The following is a 25,720-nucleotide window of genomic DNA, read 5'->3' as shown; positions in this document are numbered from 1 at the left end:
TTGCGATAAGGTGAATTTCGAAAATTTATTTAACCCATTTCCTACGAGCGTCGCTTATAGACTACATCTGCGTAACGACCTACGCATGCGAGGCTCTTTTTTAAACGACATTCGTGTAATATATGTGTCGCCCATAAACGACGTCGGTGTATAGCGCTTGACCATATGGCCGTGAGCCCCGCGATGTGTTTATTGTTAGGAAAAGTGTATATCGACTCAAACTTTCAGAGGTGTTACTTTGAAAGTGCTGTAGAAAAAGGGTTAAAATTCTGGGGCCTTATTTTGATTTAAGCAAACAACTTAGATTTATTGTCTCGTTGTCGCCCAAAGTGAACTGGTTTTGACTACTAACTCGTCTGTTATATAGAATCGCACAATTCTTCGGTATGGCACGAAGAGCCGGGCAGAAGTCCGCCCACGCCGCCGGGCAGTATGTGGCAGCCTGCACCGCCGTTCCAGTGTCTGCCTGCGCTAGGCGCTGCACCTCGCACAGCTGCCGCCGATTCCGCTAGATATCACTCCCTGGGACGACCTGCGCCACCGCCACCCTCTCCGCTGGTTTGTATCAATTCTCACAATGTTGAAATAAATATGTTAATTACTTATGCAACCGATGGCCGCTGGGCCCGATGGATTCCCAGAAGTAGGTGGAGGCGGCTTGGGAAGACGACGAGATAGTTAAGGTCGCGGAAAGTCGCTTAATGCAAGCAGCACAAGACCGGTCATAGTGATGATCTTATGCTTTGCAGTGGGCTTCTGCCGGGTCATATGATGATGATAATTTTGAATGTAATAAATATATAAACTTTAGTAAGCTCCAAGTTTGCTAATATGGGGGTCCAACAAAAATAACAGGTACTACGAATTTTTAAATTGTTAAGGATAGAACACGCAATGGGAAAACATTAAACCGATTAAAAATGAGAGCACAACTTGAGCTTAAAATAATTTAGTAAGCTTGTATAGTATGAATCAAAATTTTTTTAAATATTTTGCGTCTCACTGACAAACTATTAGTATAGAATAACTCGATATCTAAATGACAAGAAACATCAAAAATTTACTTGCACTACGTAACATGACAGCAATTGCGTCTATAGTTGTAATTGGTACACACAATAAGGACCGTCGTCTCAGAATCTCCAGGTTTATTCGAAAAATTATCCTTTTCATTTTTTGTTCACAGTCAATGTTGCCACTAGCAAGATTCACTAAACATAATATGTAATCTGTGTCTAGTCTCACACCTTTTACTATTAATATAATCATTAGACGTTTATTCAGTCCGGAAGTGTAAATAGCGCAAGAATTTCTCTTGTATGGCTTCGATATGAGACTTTGTATCTAGTATGGAGGATTCCTCACTTGCGAGGCAAGTTGACATAATTCGTTTGTTTTTTTTTGCAGTTGTCAGACTACGGGTCCCCCAAGTCGGCTGCAGAGGCGCCGTGGCCACGCGTGCAGCGCTCAGTATCTATGGGACAGGCAGGGCGTGGTTTGGTCTTGGCCGCGCGACCTCCACTTGCGCGCTCCACTGAACCAGATACGCATGACACGTATGCAGGTACGAGTTTATCCCTGAAATTAATCAATATTATAATTGCAGTGGGCGTCTTTCGTCTGTTATGAGAACGATATGACTAAGTTATTTTACCGTTACTGAAACCATTAAAAAGTTGTTATAATATTATTTACTACGAGTACAAGCTAAGAACTTACTAAAAATTGTTTTTGCGATTTTTTCTAAATTCGCCCCGTAAAGTGATTCAAAGGGACTTTGTTAATTATGCGGATAACAGTTGGCATTTTGAATTAGTTAAATTGTGTTGATAAAAATATAAACGTCTTTTTATAAATTAGCTTCAGCTGGTTCCTCCCTCCTGGCGCAACCCAGTACGAGCTTAAGACGTCTCATCGGCACCGGAGATGAACACGACGGCACTGTGTCCGCATTCGAAACGCCCAGCGTCGATCCGGCGACTTTATTCCAAAGCCCTGTCCTGGTCTTTATACTAACGCGACGTGATCTACAAGCGCATAGACAGAAAATGGATGCTGCGGCGAGAATAAATACTGTACGCCAGTATGCATGTGAGGTGAGTCACAATTAGGAGTTTTTTGCTATTTAACATACGGAATCACATATTTAGAGCATTTTTAATTCAAAAAAGTTTCTATGTCTTAAGAAATAATAAAATTATTGTTGTGTAAACTCTGTATCGCTCTTCTCCCAGGCACTGAATTGGTTACTACGTTCATCCACTCAACCAACATGCGTCCACGATGTGATGTGGTGGTTTTGTGAAGCTCTCTCCCAATTCTCTTCATCTCCACCGCCTGCTTGTGTCGTTGAGGTCGAAAATAAGGAAGTAAGCAATTTAATTTACTTTTTGATTTTTATTAAAACTTGGTGTTTATAATAGACTAACATATGGGGGATATCTTTTTTAATTGTTCCTAATTACAGCAAGGGCAGTCCGCAGCGCAGCAGTGGACAAGCGAGGTTACAGCGCAGCGCGAGACGTCCGTGAGCGCATCCACGTCAGCGCTATGCCCGGGCGGGCGGTCAGTGCGTGGTGCGCGAGCCGCAATGCACGCATTCCTGGGCTCAGTGAGCGCGCTCGCACCGTCGCTGCACCCGGCCAGCTCCGCCGGCTTGCAAGCTGTACGCTGTTGGGCCCTGCAGTACTCGCAGCATGACCGCACCTTCCTGCATAGGTACCAGTGTCAATACATGTCGTTCCGTCGTGCGTTATGATGTCACATTGTTCAAAAAATATATTTTTTATTGTTAAATCATGCACATCAACCCATTGGCATATAGATCCAGTGTACTTCTATTTATTTGCTTCCTTAGTTATTCATTTCGTACACATGTTCTGCACAGTCCTAAACTTCTTTACTTAAACTTTTACAACAATAATAAATACTTTATTTCTGTTTTCTGTTAATCTATTCTTTCTTCTATTTACAATGTCTTGTTTATTTTTATTTACAAATATATCTCCTAACTTTGATTATATTTACTTTTTTATATTATCACAATGTAATATGTAAAGGTTTTTTTTTAAATTAATTATTAGTTTTATAATTGTATACACCTTGACACAAAAAAGGCGTACGCACTTCTTAATCGTATCCTCACGACAAAGGGTCTTGATATATCTAATACAATATTTTAAATTACACACTTGTTATAAAAAAACATGTTTTTATTTAGTTTAATACCGTCATGGAAATTGTGCACGCTTACCGGAGCAGATCACAGGTGTTCAGCGTGATTAGTCGTATTCTATCCCACGGGGAAGACGGTGCCTATGATGAAAATGTGTTCGGTGCCCTGCACGAGAGTTACCATAGCTATCATAATAAGGTAAATATGTGTAATTAGCATTTTATTTCATTTTTTGAAGATTATCAACAAAATTAGCAATATTTTATACAAATCAATTAAAAAGATAGAGTACTAATTTCAATCTCAATAATAGGCAACCACAATATGTGGTTGGTCTGGAAAGGCGTCACTCAAAAATCGAAACTATTACCAGTCTTGGTCTTTACCTACATGCCTTGAAGTTATAAATTTAGAAAATACGGTTGTTGGCATTTCACGAAACGAACATTTTTTTCGATCCGAAGAAAAACATGTATTGATATTGCTAATTAATAAATTTTTGAATTGAATACGTTTCAGGAGAACTTCGTGTGGAAGTGCCCTGACGTGACGGGTTGGTCCGATATTACGGTGTCCTCGCGGCCAGGTATGGCGGGGGCCCTGACTGACGGCAGTACTGAAACTTTCTGGGAGTCCGGCGACGAGGACCGCAATAAGGCTAAGTGGATTCAGGTGGCATGTCCAAGCGGTCCCCCTGAAGAACGTCCTTACCTCGTTTGCTTGCACGTGGACAACACTAGAGACACAGTTGTAAGTTCATGACAATAGTTACTACTACTAACGTCACTTACATTCAACTCTTCTAAATGTAGTTATTGAGTTTGACTTGTTATTATATTTAAACACTTATTAATTCATACATTACTTAAACAGTAATCATTAATACACACATCTATTATATTTGTCATAAAGTTTTGATGTAGTGTTTAGTGTTCAAATTATTTTTTTAAATTGTTTTGTATGTGTAATTATGTATTATGGTATGAAATAAATATTTTTCTATGTACCTTAAACTTTGTTCCAGAGCAAGACTTTACTGGCATCATTCTTATTTAGTAGTGGATCTAATGAAATGGCGTATATGTATGATACAGAGATAGACGTTACGAACGCAACTTGGGTCTGCTACTCTTTACCTCGTAAGTAATTGTTATGCTATTAGTTAATATAGTTAAAAATTAGATATTTTTATGTATGGCACTTTTTATTCTGATTTGTCAAATTGATTGTTTAGTGTAAAGTGATACACCAAAGGTAAGAAAATTGCTTTTGGAATGTCGCTACCTGAAAAGGGTTAGATTATCAGCCTAGAAAACTATAGCAGACTGAAGAGTAACGCTTTTTATGTATAGAATTATACTAGTTTATTTTTAACTAAAACAATAAAAGTGATGATTTCTCATGAAAAAAGATGATAATCACTTGTTGAATTTATATTAAGAAAATTAACTTTTGAATTTATTGTATAATATGATTCAGATGGCTTATAATATGATCAGAAACTTAAACCGTCTGTCAATGTACTGCGGGGGCACGTTTTTTCCTTGTACCATAGCCAAATCACAAACTTTAACCGCTAGGCTCTAACTATCAAGTTTGTTAGGACTCCCGTGCGCGGCCACGCGTGTTCGCTGCGAGCTACGCGGCCCTGAAGCAGCGGTGCGCGTGCGTCAGGTGCGCGTGTTCAGTATACCGCGCGTCCAGAACACTAAGCCAACTCCCACGCACGCCCTACAATGCCTGGTCGAACACGACACATTGCGCGTGTTCCGCTTGCTTACCTCACAGGTATTCATTTATGTTTATATTTTAACTTAGTATATAAGTTCTCGACGTTCGAGATTCTATAGGTTTTCGAGAGGTTATCAGGGGATGAATGACGCGTCATGGGTTGTTTCTCAGAAAAAGTTCGTGGAAAGTAGCTAAATGCGACGAGGCCTTGCCTCGCAATAGATGATTATCGGCTGACATGATGATGTATTACAGAAAGAGATCGGATATTCGGAGACAAGTTCACCTAACATAAAGTTTTGGCTTGGACTGTATTGGAATGATTGCGTGGATGGAATCGATGGACAAATGAAACAGAACTATGCCTACATAGGCGAGTGCCAAGACAGATTATACCTAATAACAAATGTAGTTTGTCACAGTTAGAATTTTTTCTAAAATAATTTATCTATCTATACATATATGTATTATTTACTTAAGTGGCGATAAATAGTAACAAAACGTAGTAAAAAAGTACAAACTTAGAAATATAAAATTAGTTACAATTGTTACCTAATAACTATCTCACTAAGAACATTTAATGAATTATATATAATTATATATAATTTTTAATATGTATCGATTGTTGTTAAATAAGGTATTCGGGAAACTACTCGAGTGGGATCACATTAGCACGGAGGCCAATGAGGGCGCTGCTGTAAGTGACGATGCTACGGCGGACGACAGCGACCTGCGGGAGCACGTTGTTGGAATATTGTTTGCAGGCCACAAGCTGACCACACTACAAAGACAGGTAATCTTACTAAAGTTTTTTTTTTTAACTTTGTGTACACTATTTTCTAATGGATTCAGGCGTTATTTTGCGGAAGTTCATCCTAAGTAACAAAAGGACTAATATATAGCTACTTCCGCTACGTAGCATTGCACGACTACTGCTACAGAGTGGAAGTAGCTTTATGTTAGTCCTACACTATTTATAATATGAAATGTAACTAACGAAATACTTTTATAAAAGAAATCGATCACTACTCAACATTTATTTGTTATAAGAGTTCTTATATCAGCAATGAGGAAATTCGTTGACGAACGAAATAATAAATAACGGATTGGCAAGTTGAAATGGTAATGGCAAATCGTATAGAAGAACAGATGGCTACTAAAGTTTTAAAATTCTGGATTTGATACCGCGTCGAAAAGTAGATCCTGTCTGTTTCCAACCGGCCTTATTATCGAAAACTTACGTGGAAAGCATAGGCCTCCTGCGTATGGATATAGTAGAGGATGTCTTATGGCTGAAATGATAATGATGATTACATGAAAAAAAATGTCTGGCTTAGACATAAAGGTAAGAATTTTGTTGTGATAATTTTTTGTTTGTTTACATAGTTCCTTTTATGTATATAGTATTTACTATCACAAGTTTTTTTGCACACAATATCGAAACTTATCATATGCTAAGAGCTTTCCATCGCACGGTTAAGCAACTACAGAAATTAATATGTTAGAATTGATAAATAAATATTTTGATTAGGTGACATAAATGGCGAGTTATTATGGTAATCTAAAAGGTTCTATGATTGCAGGTGATGACGCACATCGTGTGCGCTATTCGTTGCGAGGCGACGCGTGTGCGCGACGACTGGGAGACGGTGTTGCTGTGCGCGGACGCGGAGGAGGTCCCCGCACCGCATCGTCCTTCCGTCGCGCAGGACAATTACTGCTTTGAGATGCTCTCACTGGTAAGGGAACGCTCGAGTCTTTGTGAACCCCATCGCCTTAGCATATGTAGTACGCGAGTCGTCCATCTCTTTCTATTATTGACACTGCGTGTGTGTGTTATATGTATACACTCTGAACTGCCCACTCCTTCATGTCTCTCATCTCCATCCAAAAATCGTCGATAGACATCGCTTCGAGCGATAAGACTGCCTCTTGTATCATATAATTTGTTTTTCTAGTTATTGTCTGTGGTGTACAAAAAATGTTAATAAATAAATAAATAATGGGAGAGGAGAATATCATAAATCAACTCCGATCTGATTGTAATCTAAGCACTTCACCTCCTGAATGTTTTGGCAGTTTCACACTATTGATATATTTCGGTTCAGCTGTTTTTCTCATGGATTTCACGCTTATTTTAACTGAAATGATATATTTGCTATAACGTTTCAGCTTTTGGCTCTGAGCGGCAGCGCAGTCGGTCGCGCGCATCTCGCGCAGCGCTCGGAGCTTCTATGCGACCTGTTATCATTGCTCCACACTGGCAGCGACCGTGTTCAGAGACAGGTCAGTATTATTACTCATATTATGGATGCTAGTTATTGATTAGGCATGAAGTTGTGTAAACAGTGTATATAACTAAGGGCCAGGTTTTAAATCGGTATTAGAAGTAACAAAAGTCTACTGTAGACGCATTATTTAAGCAATAATAGTCGGCAGTTCGAAAATTTGAAATGAAAATTAATATATGAAGAAAATAAAGTATAGAGTCAAGTTTGGACACATGACTGATCCACAAACTATTTTTTCGATTTTATTGGTATTTTTGACTTACGTATTTTCTTAAGCATCTTTTTAGATTTACTTAACTAGTTGATTGCACATACTACAAACTATAAATAAATACAAATACAAAAATAAACTAAGTGTACAATTTTCTGAAAGTGAAGAAACAATACATGAAAAATGTATAAAGGCGAGACTAAGTTACATTGAGATTTTATTATTCCTAGCTTCTTAATTTTAGGTATTTTAACATTAAAAATTTGTAAAACACGTTTTATACTATGTTTTTATCTATACATCATTGGTCGTACATCTTCCAAAATCATTTTTACATATTTTTACAGGTTATATCATTGCTGCGACGCATGATCACCGAGATTCCACCGCAGAGGGTTTTGATGGTGATTAACTTTGGAGTTGACCTGAGTGCAAGGTTAGTGACATGTTTGTAATAAGTTACTTTATTAAATAAATACGTGTATTCTGGTAGACCTTCTAATGTTCCCTTTGTTAGTTTTCCTCGCGCTATAAATAATAATCGTTGCACTTCACACATAATGTGTTCTGTTTGTCCTTGAGTCGTTCTCCAATTCTAATAATCTTGTTGAACTTCGTCCCTCAGGTAGTAAGACACCGTTTTAACTATCGCCTAAAGTCTTGTTCAAATTTAATTTTAAAAGTACCTTTGTCATTACAGTTTACATTGATCATTCAAATTGCTATTCATAAAAACAAATTACTTACAAGTAGTGGGGTTTAACATAATCAGTATTTGAATTTATTTAGGACTAGCTGCTCCTAAAGACTCCGTACTCTTTAAAATCATTAGTATGTCGGAATTTATAAAAAATAATTATGAAGCTAATACATTTCAGTATCACCAGTTTATTTAACGATTAATTATTCTAATATAAACAAAGGATTTATCCGAAAAAAAATTTTCTGTTTTGTAAACTGCAAAACTAGTAATGATGTTAATCTTTAAGCGAATCCTTGTTGGATGAATGACAAAGATCATGTACATTAACTGTCAAAGAAAAGAGTTGTTACTACTATTTTCTCCAATTTTTTCCTTTTTCTCTCTGTAAGAACATTTCAGGTGCCTTTACATAAATATGAAAAAAAAAAATTCTTTAGAGCAATTCTTAAATTAGGTTTGCGCTTAGAAAAGTATTTAGATATTCGTATTTATTTACTGTTTTTCGTATTTAATTGAGAACTTTTTCGTTTCAGAATAACATTCCTAGACTATCTTGTAAGCTATTTGGCCAAAGCCATTACAATACAAGTGAAGGTAAAGGGATCCGGGGCACCGACGCCAGGATCTGTGACTATGGGAAGTAGTGTCTTGCCGGCCCCGCCTGCGACTTGGTTTATGAGAGGAGAGACCACAAAGAAACACGCTCATCTAGTCGCTAAGTTACTTTTAGACATGGCAGAGGTACGAAAATTTCATTTATTAATTTAAAAATGTCACGGTGTATCATATTAACCAATTTCGATATAGCACTTTTGAATAATGGTAGTACATTTTCGTTCGACGTTAAAAAATATATATGTTTTAGTTTTGTGTAATTTTTTTGGAAACGGACATTCACTCCTACTCCTACACAAGTGGTTTTTAAAAAAAGCCGGTAACGTACAGAGGAGGGCGCCAAGTCTAAGGCCTGTTTTGATGTAGCAAAGCTCGCGTGCTTCCATCCAGCATTTTAGCTTCGGCACGGGCACCTTTACAATTGCACTTACAACTTTTTCACCGGATAGGGAGGCCACCGAGTTGTAAGATCACTTAGGCGGACGCTCCATGGTGCAAGATTATATATTAAACTAGATTTGCCCTATGCGAGATTTCATACACTTATTTGTCTTCCGAAATCCTACACGTTTGCAAGAGTCGAATTAGATAAAATAAAATATTCAAACGGCAAACAAAACTGTGCAAGAAATCTCCTTGTCTATTATTTCTGATCGATCATTTTTAATGTTACATTTTATACCATCTGTTTTATACCATCAGATGTCTACATCTAAGAGAATAAAAAACAATTTAAATGATCGCGACCATGCCCCCGTAAATACAAAAAATTAAATTATACAAATCTCGGCGGCTGTTTGAATAGAAATGCTTACAATCCCCAAAATGCACTTTAGATTACAAGAAAAAAAATAAGACTCGTGTTTTTAGTTGTTAAGAATATTGAATTATAAAACGATGTCATCTTTATCTTCATAATCACCCATGTTAATTAAATGTATTTTTAATAATGAATATTAACAGAAAATATAGGCCAATTTAATTACAAATAAACCTTTTGGGTCGGCACATTTATTTGAAATCATCGAATGGTTCCAGTTTAAACTTTAGCGTTATTGTCGGTTCTAATATAATTGATCATGCCACTAATCTCGAGATAGAACAGGGGGCGGGGCATGAGGTAAGAGGAAGAGCGTCGGCGATGGCGATTGCGATGGCGACCGCTACTTTGTCGACGGCGGCATCGGCTGTGCCTTTGTACACGACGTCGGCTACGTTGTCGGCGTCCGCTCTTGCATCCGTGTACGAGTAGATGCCGATATCGGTGTATGTGGAAATGTCGTTTTCTGCTTCCGCGTCCGTTTCTTTACTAGACTATGCGTCCGCGGCCACGTGAGCTTTTGCGCCGGCACACGCGTCCGCGTCAGATACAATGGCGGCCCAGACGTCCAAATCCACGATAGCGTCAACACCGACACACGCGTCCGCGTCAGATTCTGTCTGTTTTGAATCGCGTCGTCTTCCGTATCGCATAATGGCGTCGATTTATTATTTGTCTCCACACTATTTTTCTAATATCTTTTTGTCAGGATCGAGTGTCAGCAGCTTGGGGCGAGGAAACAAGGACTGCGCTAGCGACTTATGCGTCGCAAGTGGCGCAAATCGGCGACGCCGACCGTCGACCAGACCGTTGTATCACTCTACCCACTATGTGGATGGCCCTAGCTGCTTTGTGTGTCTGTGACCAATCCTATATAGACGTGTAAGTTTAGCATATATGCACAAATTTGAAATATCTTTATCCAAGTAGACATTTACAAGTATTTTTGTACTGTCGATTATTTTGACATTATCAGTAGTAAAGGATCATCTCATTGGAATGCTGATTTGCTAAGACATACAGACCCGAAACTCAATAGTTGTCAAAAATAACATTACCGAGTGTTTTATACGTAAATGTGTCAACAAGCCAAGTTCCATACATATGGATCTCCTAAAAACTCTTGAATGTTAATGTAGGATTGTTTAATATTATTCTTTTAATTTGAAGTTATGGCGCATAAATAATATGTTATTAAATATCTATCGAGGAGCAACTGGCAGAATACCAATTTCTTGAAAACATACACAGAGATACGTTTGTATGTAGTAGTAGGCCTATTTACTAAATATTTATTAAGGTTTTTGCGTAGGTATTTTATTTAGATGTCAGTTTTTCCAATCAGTTACTTTGGCTTCGGGCCTTTTAGTTTTAGCCCACTAAATGTTTCTTTACATCCATGTTGTATAGATTATGCAGTTCTACCGCCAACGAGGTTCGAGAAGAAGCTGAGGTGCGTTCTTACTGTGTTAACCATGACGACGGTAGCACCATGGCTGTGGTGGACTGCCGCTCTTGCGGCCCGCTTTGCGCTGAATGCGACCGCTTCCTACACCTCAATAGGTCAGCCAGGATGCATCATCGGCAGGTAATTTAGAAAAACAAATTCTCTTTTACGATCTTTTTTCTTCTTTTATTAATATCAATATATATTATTAATCAAATATCCGTGCTTTTAATGAAATTATTTTGCTTTTATTTATTTAAGATATGCAAAGAAGAAGAGAGTGCAATACGCATCGACATTCACGAGGGCTGTGGACGTGCGAAACTGTTCTGGCTGCTTTTGCTGGTCGATCGGCGTACCTTTAAGGGATTGGCAGAGTTCAGGAGCCTAGATGCCGTTTGTGAAGGTCAAAATTTCTTGGCGGGAGAAGGAACTTCCACCGGATTTCACGGACTGGCTGGAACTTGCCGATTCTGCGGTGCACGCAGCACATCTGGTCTTCTAGCCATCGGCAACGTGTGTGCTGAGGAACAATGTCAGGTACAATATACTATTTTTAAATCAATAGAGGATACCTTTCCAAATTTGCTCATTACTTTAAACATTATTATCTAAGCGGCCGTACCAAACGTTTTGAATGTGTCTAAATCGATAAATATTAACTACTGCAACTATATATATTTATAAAGTGAAAACTAAATTAAGCCATTAATAATAACAACAAAAATAGAAATGTTAGAAATAAAAATAACATATATCGTTTCTTAATTTAATGGTAAAAAAAATTATATCTATATGTATTAATAAGGAAATTGGCGTTAAGTTTCGTAATCCCTAGACTTGATTTTCGAAACAGGCATTCATAGTCAACTATTACTGTGTAATCCTCGCGCTGTTTAGCTACATAACTCTAAGATTTCAAGACTAACCGGTACAATTTATATGTATATTAGGAGTTTAGCCGCGAGGCGTGCACGCGGGTGCTGACGTGCGGGCACGTGTGCGGCGGTGTACGCGGCGAGACTTGCTGTCTGCCGTGCCTGATGGGCTGTGAACCTCCAGAGAACTCCGCGCCTTTGCGACAGGATGCTGACGACATGTGCATGATATGCTTCACCGACCCGCTGCAAGCCGCGCCAGCAATTCAGGTACATTACATGCCTACGACGTTTATCGAAATCAAAATATTCTTTGAGTAGGCTGTAACAAACACTTTCGAATCGTCATTGCCAATACAATAAAACCCAGTACATTTAAATTCCGCACTATCTTGAGAACATATACTCGAGGTTTCGAACGAGGCGACGACAGTAATACAATCCTCCCATACTACACACAGCTATCGTCGCCATTAGATAACTAAGCTGTCTCGTCGGAAACGAAGCTGGATCATATATCACAGAAGATATCCTGAACATTCTAGATAGAAACGTTGCTGGGGTATTTTCGGTCACTTCTAACGCTACCGCTTTTCCGTCAAAGTTCGGCCGTTTCGGGCGCTCTAGTGCCTACCTAAGTAGGTATAATCGACGGATGACAACCTAAGCTGAAGTCTACTCGAGAGGGCACTTATGCCTAGATATTATATGAAGCACCCGCGAAGTGATGTAAGACCTCGGCGATCTCCCAATTCGGTGATATAATATTATATAGCAGCCCAAACCTAGGCTCCTTCGGGAATTCTCAAGCTTTGCCAACTTAACCTCGAACAAGTAGAATTTCAAATGCCACTTGGGCAGCAGCGAAAGGCGGCTTGTAAAAGTTTAATTTTCTTTTTGATTTTGTAATCTTTCATTTAAATTAACTTACTGTTGCTGTTTGCGCGGGCTTAACTCTTTTTTTGCACTTTGCATACTTATTTATTTATTTAGATTTCAAAACAGTCAATAAAGAAAATACTCCAGGTTTAAAGATTATGTTAAAAATTAAGATATGAAAAAATATAGCAAACAGAGTACCTAGTTCGGATAGTAATATCTAAATGTCATCTCTAAATGTCTGTCGGAACATCATTACAAAATAATTGCCTTTTTGGATATTCTTATTTTGTTTGAAATGGTCGTTATCTACGGTTTATGTGTAATATATTTAGGATAAAAATAAGTTATTTAAGTTATTTTTATCCTAAGAATTAATATATCAATGTTATTTTTTACAGTTTTAAAAACAAATTAGCAATTTCATAAATCATTGGTGTTATTCTTTTTCTCTTGGGGAGAAAAGGCAAAAGTAATTTTGTATACAAAGTAATGCAATAATAAATGAGTATGCATTTCAGTTATGGTTGGAATTACCTAATTTACATTATATAGCATTACTTATTAGAATTGACAAGGAGAAATTTGTTTTTTTTTTCTTTATTAACACCAGTGGAATGGCGGAAGAGAATAATTATGTTTTGGATTTATATTAATGTATTTTGTTTGTTACTTCTAGTTAACTTGCGGCCATGTCTTTCATCTACACTGTTGCAAGAAAGTGCTAGCTTGTAAATGGATTGGTCCAAGGATTACTTTCTCATTCTCACAGTGCCCTATTTGCAAGGTAAATATACTGCTGTAGGTGAATATTAGTTAATTTAATCTTATTTAACATTCTTTATTGTGCACGCTAGGATACATTTATATTTTCATAATACGTTAATAATTTCATAATAATAAACAAAAAGTAAAATGGTCGGCCTTATCACACGAAGCAATCTCTTACGGTCAACCATAGTATGCAAACAGTATAAGATTAAAAAATGGGTCGTTAACGTGTACAAAACATACATACATATAAACATATACACATGTATATAGCATATATACTTATAATAAATAAGATATAATATATATTATAAATATAATACAAAAATAAATAAAAACATCAAACTGATTTGGATTGCATTTGCCTCAGAAAGAATAAAGAAACAGAGGAAGTAAAAGAAATGAATTAACATATAAATAATCATAGGTCTAGTATTTTTATAATCTATATTTATATTTTACTATAATTATAAATCGGATGGCGAACCAATTATAAAAGGGGGCAAATTTCCCAATCTGGTATTTGCCATATCATAATTTAATACAATTTATATAATGTATAGATTTATTACTTTTCTGATGTTTTAAAATGCACTTACAGGAAGACATGAATCACTGGACCCTGGAAGAGTTGTTAGCGCCTCTTCGTCTTTTGCGTGAAGAAGTTCGTCGTAAGGCTCTGATGCGATTAGAGTATGAAGGACTAGCTGAAGCTCAAGGAGCCGCAGCCTTAGACCCGGCTACGTTCGCAATGGAACGTTACGCTTATTACGTGTGCCACAAGTGTAGCAAGGTAAAGTTATTGTTTTAATTTGCAACGTGCGAAGATACAGTACAGTACATTGAAAAAGTAAATCAAAGAAAGAAAGAATGGTAGTTGTAAAAAAGACTCTCTCTGCCGTTAAAATTATAGGGATAATATATAATTTACAACGTCTAATTGTTAATCTTAAATTGTGGAAATAAGATGTTAGAAATTCGCAACTCAGCAGTCAAACTTTTGAAATTTTACTATGTTGCATGTAAACATTATTATATAAAATACGCAATAAGTCAACAAACTAAGTTTCACACATTTCGATCAACCGAAAATTCTTGTCTGCTGCTAGGATTTATTTAATAATATAATTTTAATGTACGATTTAAAAATAATAAAAGGACGGTCAAAGATATTTAATGGGATATTACCATACTTGCATACGCTCAGACTTATGAACGATTTGTTAATTCTATGTAATAATAATATGTTATTAAATAGGTATTGAGAAGCAATCTTTAGAATACCAATTTAAAAACAAACATCAGTGCTGAAATATAAAAATTTATTATAATACAGGCTTACTTCGGTGGGCTGGCGCGGTGTGAAGCGGAGTTCAACGGACGTTGGGAGCCGGCGGAGCTGGTATGCGGTGGGTGCAGTGACGTTGCGGGTGCACGTGTCTGCCCTAAACACGGCTCGGACTTCCTAGAGTACAAGTGCCGCTACTGCTGTTCGGTCAGTATATACTATTCATCGTTTCAAGGTAGTATCTAGATCTGTAGTGTTATCTCGCTTAAGTACAGCATTCGAATTTGACTAGTTGTCATTGAAAGCTGTTATTTGATACCGGGAGACTCTTAAAATGTTCCCGATGGTCTTTGTGACCGAAAGGTGCTCGAGTGACGACCATGAGCTAGTAGATAGGGCTTGGATAGGTCCTTCACTAGGCGGAACAACCACTTTGTTCTCGGGAAGCCCCTGGATACGGGCAGCGCAGGACTGGTAATCGTTACGATTATAGAGGGAGGCCTATGCCTTGCAGTGGATGTGATGATAATAATGAAAATTAATAGAGTTTATTTTTGAAATAAGGAGTTAAAATTAATAATTGATGACAATTTGAATATGAGCTTCAATATTGTACTTTGTACTAGCGCTACAGAAACTATTTAAGAATTATCACCATACCCTTGGTGCGGTTCGCAAACATACCCTTGGTGCGGTTTTGGTTCCAACGTTTTTTTCATCATCATCAACATCACATCAGCCGGTAGACGTTCACTGCGTCGCATAGACCTCCCCTTAAGATTGCCACGTTTTCTACGAAGAGTAGTTACTATTAATGTATTGGCATTAATTATAAATCATGATGGACAATCATGTTAACAAACGAGACTAATAAATTTCAACTCTAATCATTTTTATTATTTCTTTCTTAACTTGTCCATTACTTCAAAAATATTTTTATTATTTGTTTCAGGTGGCGGTGTTCTTCTGTTTCGGTACATCGCACTTCTGCAATGCATGTCATGACGACTTCCAGCGTGTCACTAATATCCCGAGACATCTGCTGCCACAGTGCCCAGCTGGTGAGTGACGAAATTTCAATATTTTGTTTTAATATCTTTCAGCGAATTAGGTTAATGTTTATCAATCGTATCATGGTATTCTATAGACTGCGTAAATACGCAGACGTTGTCAGATGCTGTCCCTCTCATATCTTATGTAATATTTGTATTGTAATGAAAAGCACGTACAGTGTACCAGACCGGAAAGCTAATGAATTGTTGTTTTGCGAATTAGAACCGTCTGGAATCGTAATAACATGTGCAAGTCTAATAATAGAATAAATTACATCGATACGTGGTCTGAGTTTGCGTTAAGTCCTTCAGTATTGGAGCTTAAAAGTAATAGTTCTAGCTTTTTCAGGAAACTGACGTGGTTGTTTTTTTTAGTTGCTTTATATGAAATCATATGAAAACCTAGTGGATAGGCCTTCCCTAGGTGGACCAACGACATAGTTAATGTCGCGGGAAGTCGCTGTATGCGAGTAGTGTGAGACCTTCGGAGGCGGTCTATTCCTTGAACCTGGTGCCTATCGGCTGATATGATGACGATGATGATGAATACAAAAGCTGCCGGTTATTCATCTCCAATTCCTGAATTCGGGCATTTAGGCGAAGTTGTTTTTGTCAAGAATTATTAAATTATTTCTAGGTCCAAAAGGCGAACAGCTGCCAGGCTCGTCTGAAGAATGCCCCCTGCACATCCAACATCCACCTACCGGCGAGGAATTTGCCTTAGGTTGTGGCGTTTGCCGGCATTCCCAGGCCTTTTAAAAGTTCTTTGCGAAAACTGGTTTTTGTTTTTATAAACTTAGCACAATAAACAGGTATAATATGCGACTTACTATAGATCCTATATTATTGTTTTAGTAACCCAATATTTGAAAGCCATGGAAATGTTAATTTTGACCATAACGTATCCGTACGAAATATTTTAATGAATGACACTACAGTTAAAATTATTGACCTACTCACATTCCATTAAGATATAAGGCAAGAAGTCTTCATGTAAAATAATTTAGACTTATTCTAATGATAAAATCATTAATGTTAGAAACCAATACAATATTATAATTCAAATTGTAATGCTTTTAAAGAATCTGTTGCAATTACACAACTTCAATTTTACTATGGATTGTTTCCTTGTCGTTATGATTCTTTTTACAAAATAATTGTTCCATTATTTATGTAGGTTACTGTACTTTGACCACAGTTCACATAACGATGCATATGTCTTGTTTTAATTGTTGTAAATATCATATGTTCGTAACAATTGCCTGTAATATCGTATGATTTAAAATTATATATTACGACGTCGTCCAACTTCGTCCAAATAACGTTGCTCGCGAATTATGCGTAGCTTTATGGGACTGAATCTTTAATTCTCCATTTAAAAATATAGATAAACATTAATTACACAAAGTTGTCAAAAGTTTACCACAGAAAAAAAATGTAATGCTCAGTAATCGAGTATACCTCGGTCAAAACCAATAATTAAGAAGTATCCTGATTTATTAACTCTCAATTTAGGAAAATTGCGTAAATAGTCCCGTAATGGTTCACTATAGTTTCTCTTATATTTTGCTTTAACTTAAAAATTTTAGGTATTATAAATACTAGATTAAGGCAAATGGACTGTTGGTATTTCGTACGTCCTTCTCGTTTTTTTCACGGGTAAGAATTTGTTCTTTGAATAACTTCACCTGGATTACCTATCATTAGATTTCGTAATAGAATTATTTGTATAATAATATTGTGAAGATCTGTCTTTGCACCCGGTGTATTAATGTACGCGTATGCACGTAATATAATGATCAAAAATAGAATATAATATTTTGAGACTGTTAGAGACGTATTGATAAAAAGGCTATATAATTTTTTAAATGCTTTTATCAGTCTGTCTGCGCTGTCCATTACGCTTTACACGAATGCGTCCGACACACTACTCCTATATAGGCAAAAAATTAAACTTTTTTTATAATATTTAATTATTAAATCAACTTTACTAAATACAGGTTATTTCTGTAGGTATCTTGTTTATTTTAACTCAGCATTAGCCTGTTTACCATCTGGACACCTTAATAAATTTAATTATTTTATAAAAAAAACTAATGGAGATAACCAATAAATAGTAAATTAATTATTGACATTAATACCATTGAAATAGAATTATAATATTCTACAGGATGTAATAAATATTTAAATCTGTCAAATTAGTGAATGGAATCGATAAACAATAATAATAAATTACGATATTGATATAAAATCCGATAAACATTAGACACTGGATGTAAAAATCACAAAAGGTTTAATCGTGAACTAATGAATGCACCGATTGAAAATTTAAAAGATTTTTCCTCTTATTTGATCAATCTGAATTATAGGAATGGTATCTTTGAACTGTCACAATGATATGCGTAATAAAAATTTAATGTAATCATATTCTTATCTTAATGAATCTTTGTCATACTTTTAAGTCTTAGTGTACTATATGTGTAAAATATATGTGATGTGTTGAACCTAATTAAATTTGTGGAAAAACTCTCTTCGAGCTTATATTTTAGCAAAAACAATACATTTATCTACAACATAATAACTTAACGATTTTTCTCGTTACGTGTCCTCCCTTTGCCGTAACTTTAGGGATATTTTTTTTTGAAACTGATTATTCCAATACATGCATAGACATCTAATAAGATAGTAACAAAACCTGAGAACGCGCACTGTCTATATATTAAGCATAAGCCTGCGTAATACATATGAAGAATCGGTGGAAATTTGATTTTGTATATCTATTGTATATATAAATAAGTTTCTTTTATTATTATTGTTTACTAATGTTACTATTTGTTAATTTTATTAACATTAATTAATTTTACATAAAGAAAACTTCCGATTACGGGTGAAATAACATTTTTTGGTTGCTTTATTATTGGGAATCTTTAGAAAATCAATGGAAGACAGGGATTAAAGATTAATTAAAAGTTTATATATATATATTTATAACCTAGGTGGAAATAAAAATTACTGCATAAAATTAAAACAACTTTATAATTACAGAACACCGTAATATTTATAAAATGTGTTAGCGTTATTTTACGGATTATTAATGATGGCGTGATTTTGCGAAATTGCTTTATTTGAACATTTCTATTTTTTCCCATAAATAACCGTATAAATATCTACTGTGTTATAATTTGTTAATCGCTATTTATATATCATTTCTTACTGACCCCTCTTTCCTAGTAACGAGTGATATAGGCACGTGCAATACAGTAAATGTATGTTTACTATGCTTATATTAGTAGTCGTCCAAAATAAAATGTAGATTAGTTGTAATAAATGTTGTCGCCTATACATATTTTTTGCTTATAGCAGGTATATATCCAGTCAATAATAAAAGTCATTTTTAATTAATATCTAGCTTATTTTGACGAAGGAATTTTTAAAAACCTTACTGTTTAATCTCAAGGTTTCGTTTTCTTAATTTCTTCTTGTTTATATATCATATATACATAGATAACTTAATATAGCGTCTCATTTATGCCTTATTTCGTTGGTAAAATTATTGATTTTTATTTTATTTATTTTCCTATGGAAGTATCAAAGTAGATACTGAAGCAATCTGACCCGGCAACACCGTGCTGTGCTAGAATTTTTTTATCGGTATTCCAAAATCCTAATTTAACATCTATTTGATTTGTATAATCCGCATAATTATTTTCACAACATGAAATTTTGGAAATAATAAGGAATTGTTTGAAAAAATGGTAAAGAAACTATTGTATAAATAATTTATGGATGCTTCTCCATTTAATTTTTATTAATTATTTCTCAGGTAATAACTAATATCTACGATTTAATTTAATAAATTGTTATAACTAAATTATGTCCGAATGTCATATAATATCAAATTAATATTATTTTAATATAATTGTCGGTATAAGTTTGAGAAAAACCTGTTTTAACTGTAAAAATGTGAATAGGTACAGCGTTATCTACCTTCACTCGTAATCTAACAAAATTTTTAATACTTAACCGTCGCCTACAATTAAATGTTTTATTGTAATAAGAAGTCTATTTTGGGTTGCGTTTCTTGTTACAATAAATAAAATAGATTTATTGTTAACACCCTGAAGATAATTAAATTGACCGAAGTTTATTACATATTTATGTTCAACTTACGTATAAAACTCGGTGGCGTTTATAAATATGCGAATAGACTGGGAAATCCCGCAAGAATTGTTAATTTAGTATCTCTTTTAAATTGAAAATAATATGCACCTTTTTATCTATATTATTGATTTTTAAGAAAATCGATATAATGTTAATTTGCTAATTTATTATACTATATTTGTTATTAGTAAAACAGAATACAATATGTACTATTATAAATGTGTCTAGGTTACGAAGTATGGAACTATTTAATAAAGCTTATGGGACTGTATATGACTTTAATTATTGTGATGAGAGACTTAAATGGAGGTAATAACTTTCGAGAATGTACATTACAAGAGTAGCATTCTTTATTTAATGTACATTAATCCCGTTCATAGCACTATCTTAATAGAGTAACTGAACTGATTGGTTGTTATTTGGTTTATAACCACCCTTACACCATGGACTTTGGGAGAGCACTAACTTACAAAACATTTAAAGTTTTATAACACTCGGTATTAACCTTATTTTTATTTAAGATAAGGTGTAAACAAACAATCTATACGGAAACCACTCAAAAATGGTGCTGATATCTCGATTCGTTGATACATGTGATATGTTTTATCTCGGGTTATCTGGGACACTGCAGATTCTTTAGAACTTCTCCAGTTGCAACTCCTATATGGGCCGGTGTAATGTAAGGCGTCGATTGTTGGAAGAACGTCGTCAACTATTGTAAGAAAATGTTCATTAGTTCATACAAATTAAGGGTAAGACAATTTAATACTTAATGCTTACAGGTAAAAATTTACGTGGTATATATTTGATAGAAATAAATTATTGTAATTTTATTAATATTTTGACCTATTACATGTTTGCAGTTTTTTTACATCATTGTTTTATTAGAAGAAAACAAGAGTACTTATGTTACGAGAATTTACCGCCAGGGTTACCGACCCCAAAAGTAACAAGCATAATAATTGATATTTCCTAAGAAATTATTGTCTACCAACTGAATTGAGGTAGAGCCGTAGTCGTAGTGATTTAATTTCATTCAAAGTTGTAGTAAATTATACATAATTTTAAAATTAATTTTGGTAATATTTTTCCGTAGTGATTTTATAATACTTCATGTAAGATTACTAATAAAATATATTATTTTCAGAGATGGCTTAAATGGCCTCCTATACGGGCCCACCTCTGCACCCTTGCGGTTGCTCTTAGCTTCAGCAGCACGTGGCAGATACCACGCCATGCATTTCGTTTTGGTGGGCTTATGTATGGATTGATTCTTTCAATTGCCTTGCTTATCGTTGGTCTTCCGGCAAGCATGTTACAACTTGCAATAGGTCAGTTAAGCCAGCAAGACGCAGTTGGTGTATGGAGGGCGGTGCCATTTTTTAAAGGTATTTGTCTTTTTATTATTAAAGCGCCTAAAATATTAGGCTGCATATGTTTATTGAAGAAAAATAAAATCTTTTTAACCGTCCTATTTAGACAATGCCTAACAAATAAAATGAATTGAATTCTTTTTCCATTGTTTTCAGGAATCGGCTACTTAAGACTGTTGATTAGTTTGCTTGCATTAATGTATACAAGTGTTTACGTTGCATTGATTGTAACTTATTTTTTGTACTCAATAAGTAATTCAATTCCATTTTGGGAATGTCAGCACGAATTTTTAGTATCCGTAAGTATAATGATTATTCAATTTATTTAGTTTTATTAGTCTCATAAAGTCATACATTTTAAAGATGCAGGATTTAAAATTTTGCCATCGGTTTTTATAAAATTCAAAGATTTTTTAGTAACTATTACTTCCACATCATCGAGAAAATATAAAATAATAATAAAAAATATTGCAATAATAACCTAGTTCCTATTATATTCATTAATTAGGCATGTCAGTATGTATTAATTATTAATATATTTTATTGTTTACAGGAGGACAATGATAGCAACGTAACAAACATAACACCATGTTTAAAGTATGAATTTTTTTTATTTTTATTTTCTTTTATATATTGATTTGACTACGTTAAATTAAACTTTAATTATTCCAGTGAGACTTTTTTGGCTCCAGTCGGCGAAAAACCTGAATACTATATAGCAATGGCGTTGATTATTATAGTACTGGCCACTTTGTTACCATTTGTGTGAGTACTTATTTTGTTAATGACTTATTGTTACATTCATTATGAAGATATTTATATGCCGACACTGTAGATTACGAAGTGATTGACGTCAATACTTTTCATTGTACTAGAAATATCGTTTATTAACCCTCGACACACATCGTTTGTAATAAATTTAATTTGTATAATAAATTTTATATGCTTGTAAGAGTTTTCATAAAATTAATAACGGGATATGGTTTACTGGTCATATAAAAAATACTTACAAAAAACTTATTTCCTTATTTATAATTTATATTATAATAATAAAGATATTTTGTACATTTTATTGTGGATACAATATTCAAATTGAAAATTTGATGTTTTGTATTAATTAAATTACTTTTGTTCTAGGTTACTAAGTCCATTTAAATTTCTGAAGCGTATTCTTTACGTGCTAGGACCTGTGGTGTTTACAATGGGAGTTATCATATTGTCATGCATTGGAGACGGCAGCAATTTGACCACATTCTTTGATCGCGAGGACATACGAAACTTTATTAGTCCTAATATTTGGCAAAGGGCTGTCTTACAGTCATTAATTTGTACGCAGACTTATAATGGATTTTTAATTTTGGCTGGCGACACTATCTACGCTAATACAGACGTCCAGTGGTAATTAATTTTTTTTTTAATTTTAATCCCTACGTTTTTTGGTGTTTTTGTTTTGCTATGTTCTTAGTTTTATAGATTTGACACTTTTCTCATAGTCCTTATTAATATAACCTTACATGTAGATACTAATAATAATTTATTTTATTTTCGTTCTAGGACAGCTGTAGTGTTGGTCGGAGCGAACATTGTTGCCTGTTGGTCGGGGCTTGTCTTTTGGTACTGCATTAGTTCTAGTCTCGACCGAGATGTTAGCTCAGTTGCAGTCCTAGTTGAAACGTATGTGGCCGCCGTGCAGGGAGAACTGAGTGTTGTGTGGCCACTGATTATATTTATCATGTTATTCGTGTCGGGGGTCGTGACTATGGTTAAAATTGATTTTTATACGTAAATTTTTAGCTCATTTACTGAAACTTTCTCCCGTATAAAATAAACTTTTGATTCGTTAATTAAAACTTTATCTTTCACTAACTTTATCAATAAATATCGCGTGCTTTTCTCGATGATAATTAATTAAATTAAATGTAGAAACTTAATGTTACCTTAATCTAGATTATTAGTATTGTCTCTTGAATAATTGTCAAATTAATAATTTTAAGAAATTTATCTTGATAATAAATATTAAAAGTTTCTCTTTAAATTTTACAGCTTATCATGTTTAACCCAATCTACGAGCATTTCCGACGCATTGGCGGGACGAAGTGGCGATATTTTGCAATTGGAGGCACTGTAGCAATCGCAGCAGGAGCTATGGGGGTGCTAGCCGGAGGTCTGCCAGCTTTGACAGCAATAGAAGACGTAGCAGTACCATTACTAATAAGCATGGCAACCGTCGCTGAAGTCTTAGTATTCTTGCTTATTTATGGTAGTAATTTATTGTTTTTTTTTATTCTAATCATTATCATTAGTAGTCTTGACATATCACAATGGCCTTTCACTTTCCACTTGTATGGCTAACCATGATAATTAAAGCCGTAAAACGTCCATCGATGTTTAAAGGCCACCTCATGGATTTCCAATAAGACTGCTTGAAAGCAATCTGAATCTAGCTCTTTCCGACTACCTTAACAAAGTTACTGTCCACCTTATGGGCAGCCTTGCCAATTCGCTGGGATATGCTTCCGTTTATCTACGGATCGTCTCATTTCTGATTTGATCACGTCGAGAAATCCCTTGCTGTAACTAGGAGCGGCTTAACCTGTAGTGCAGGGTGTTCAGTGCACACGGCGGCGCCAAAAGAAAGGCCTTACTAATACCATACTGTAAGCTACCTACTTATAAAATAGTTTGTTGGAATATAAAAAAACTTTCTTGTTACGGCGGCAAAGTTAATAGTTATAGCCGTGGGGGAGGAGGGGGTCAGGCCTAGGGTCGCCAGGGTTTCATTGCACACGGACGCTAAATGAGCTAGAGCCGCCCCTGGCTGCAACTATGGAGAGCTCTCGCCTGTGGCCAATTTATATCTACTGGTTACTTTAGTTCATCTTTGACACAATATGTAATCTATAACATTTATCATGTTAGTTCTGATTAGAGGACGTCTTTAAAAGTTTAAATGGCAACATGAGATTTGACGGTCTTTTACCGCGGAACTATTATGTATGACATACAAATTTATTTCGAACGCTATTGTTAATTTATTTATCTTAAAATATTTTTTCTCAACAGGTCGAAAAACTCTCATAGATGACGTGGAATTTCTCTTAGGAAAACCGATGATGAAATACTGGTTGGTCGGCTGGTACGCTACACCATGTGTAATCATACCTTTGACGATATGGTGGATAATTAACTTACTGATTAACGAAATGAAATGGACCGAGTCACCTTTGGAAGCTATCATGCTTGTCGTAGCAGCCGGAGTAGGATTCATTATATTCATAGTTTTCGCCGTCGCAGCAGTGGCGAAGCAGGTGCAATACGGAACCCTTGCGGTGAGTTTTTTTCTAACTCTGTAAAATGTTTCTTGCGAATGAGTACCAATTTTCCGTGCACAGCGAATTTTATTTTTATTTCCTTAAACACATTTTAAATGAAGACGCGACCTTCTAAGTTTTACTAAATATTTATCCTTAAAGAAGGTCGTTAGCCATGATGCGTGTTAAGGAAATAACCATTGTTTGTCAACAGAAGCTGCAATCATCTTTTAAACCTTCAAGACACTGGGGACCACGCGATCCTATTACACATTATTATTGGCTGGCGCACCGGGAGGAGACGGAGAGAAACTTGCCCAGAAGCATTTACAGGCGACGATTGGGTCAATTATCTGGAAACACAAGTTTTGTTAACGTTTCAATACAAGATGAACCAAAAGACATGGATTCTGTGAGCAAGAAAAGGTCGCATTCCGACGACTGGTTATACACGATTTATAGAAAAAAATATTTAGAAGAAATTTCGAGATCATCTGAAAGAAGTAAAAAAAGATCGAAATCATTAGACTGGGCCATATTTTTGAAAAAAAGTATAGCTGCTAATTTAGATGAGAAAACTGTAATTAAATAGTATTTTGACATTTACAACGTTAGATATCTCTCAAGTTGTATGCCTAGTCATTTTCAATATTAGTCGTAAGATTTTATAAATTCAGTTTAAGTGAATAATAACAATTTTGTTATAAATAATTGTCTTTATTAAAGCGTCCCTATACACAACCCTCACATGACAACACAAATGTTTACTTTAAATTAAATAGTTCATTACATACACTTCAGGAAGTACCTCGACAAATTTACTAATGAACAATGATGATCTATGGTCCATAAATAAATGCATTATATTTATATTTTAGTTATTTTCGCTGGCGAATAAATCATGAAAAATCTGAGTCCTGCTCCAATTAAGTTCTGCGTCTTTATATGATTTATTATGATGAGTTAGCACACAAAGCTCGTTATTTATTCAAAAAACATGTCAATTTTGTGCTA

The 25,720-nt window shown here is 35.2% G+C and overlaps 2 protein-coding genes across 2 annotated transcripts in view; both read left to right on the top strand.

Annotated features, from left to right (window-relative positions):
* hiw (highwire) overlaps positions 1-16,776 on the top strand; it is a 92,083-nt gene extending 75,307 nt beyond the window's left edge. The window contains 23 exon segments of the mRNA XM_068762745.1: positions 368-558; positions 1,408-1,570; positions 1,861-2,096; positions 2,235-2,369; positions 2,477-2,718; positions 3,262-3,373; positions 3,695-3,925; positions 4,200-4,314; positions 4,779-4,963; positions 5,544-5,699; positions 6,490-6,645; positions 7,079-7,192; positions 7,756-7,844; positions 8,645-8,852; positions 10,256-10,428; positions 10,957-11,134; positions 11,255-11,533; positions 11,947-12,141; positions 13,430-13,537; positions 14,123-14,314; positions 14,858-15,016; positions 15,762-15,870; positions 16,499-16,776. Coding sequence (XP_068618846.1) covers positions 368-558; positions 1,408-1,570; positions 1,861-2,096; positions 2,235-2,369; positions 2,477-2,718; positions 3,262-3,373; positions 3,695-3,925; positions 4,200-4,314; positions 4,779-4,963; positions 5,544-5,699; positions 6,490-6,645; positions 7,079-7,192; positions 7,756-7,844; positions 8,645-8,852; positions 10,256-10,428; positions 10,957-11,134; positions 11,255-11,533; positions 11,947-12,141; positions 13,430-13,537; positions 14,123-14,314; positions 14,858-15,016; positions 15,762-15,870; positions 16,499-16,620 — 3,848 coding nt within the window. The 3' untranslated portion in view covers positions 16,621-16,776.
* A 3,913-nt stretch (positions 16,777-20,689) lies between these two features.
* Positions 20,690-25,369, top strand: LOC137920607 (sodium-dependent nutrient amino acid transporter 1-like). The gene is made up of 10 exons (XM_068763887.1): positions 20,690-20,774; positions 21,170-21,410; positions 21,552-21,694; positions 21,949-21,992; positions 22,068-22,160; positions 22,533-22,793; positions 22,950-23,157; positions 23,439-23,655; positions 24,459-24,724; positions 24,921-25,369. The coding sequence occupies exons 1-10, from the start codon at positions 20,748-20,750 to the stop codon at positions 25,296-25,298; spliced, it is 1,878 nt and encodes a 625-aa protein (XP_068619988.1). The 5' UTR covers positions 20,690-20,747; the 3' UTR covers positions 25,299-25,369.
* The last annotated feature ends 351 nt before the right edge of the window (positions 25,370-25,720 follow it).

Source organism: Battus philenor, unplaced genomic scaffold, assembly GCF_028537555.1.
Source record: "Battus philenor isolate CCGP_79_NKW_IND1 unplaced genomic scaffold, ilBatPhil1.0.hap1 SCAF_1, whole genome shotgun sequence".
Lineage (NCBI taxonomy): Eukaryota > Metazoa > Arthropoda > Insecta > Lepidoptera > Papilionidae > Battus > Battus philenor.
This window is presented reverse-complemented; position numbering and strand designations above follow the sequence as displayed.

Coding starts and splice junctions, on each gene's coding strand:
- LOC137920607 (XM_068763887.1), top strand. CDS start 20,748: ATGTTCATTAGTTCATACAAATTAAGG. Junction 20,775..21,169: donor TTAGTTCATACAAATTAAGG/GTAAGACAATTT, acceptor TATTATTTTCAG/AGATGGCTTAAATGGCCTCC. Junction 23,656..24,458: donor AGTATTCTTGCTTATTTATG/GTAGTAATTTAT, acceptor TTTTCTCAACAG/GTCGAAAAACTCTCATAGAT.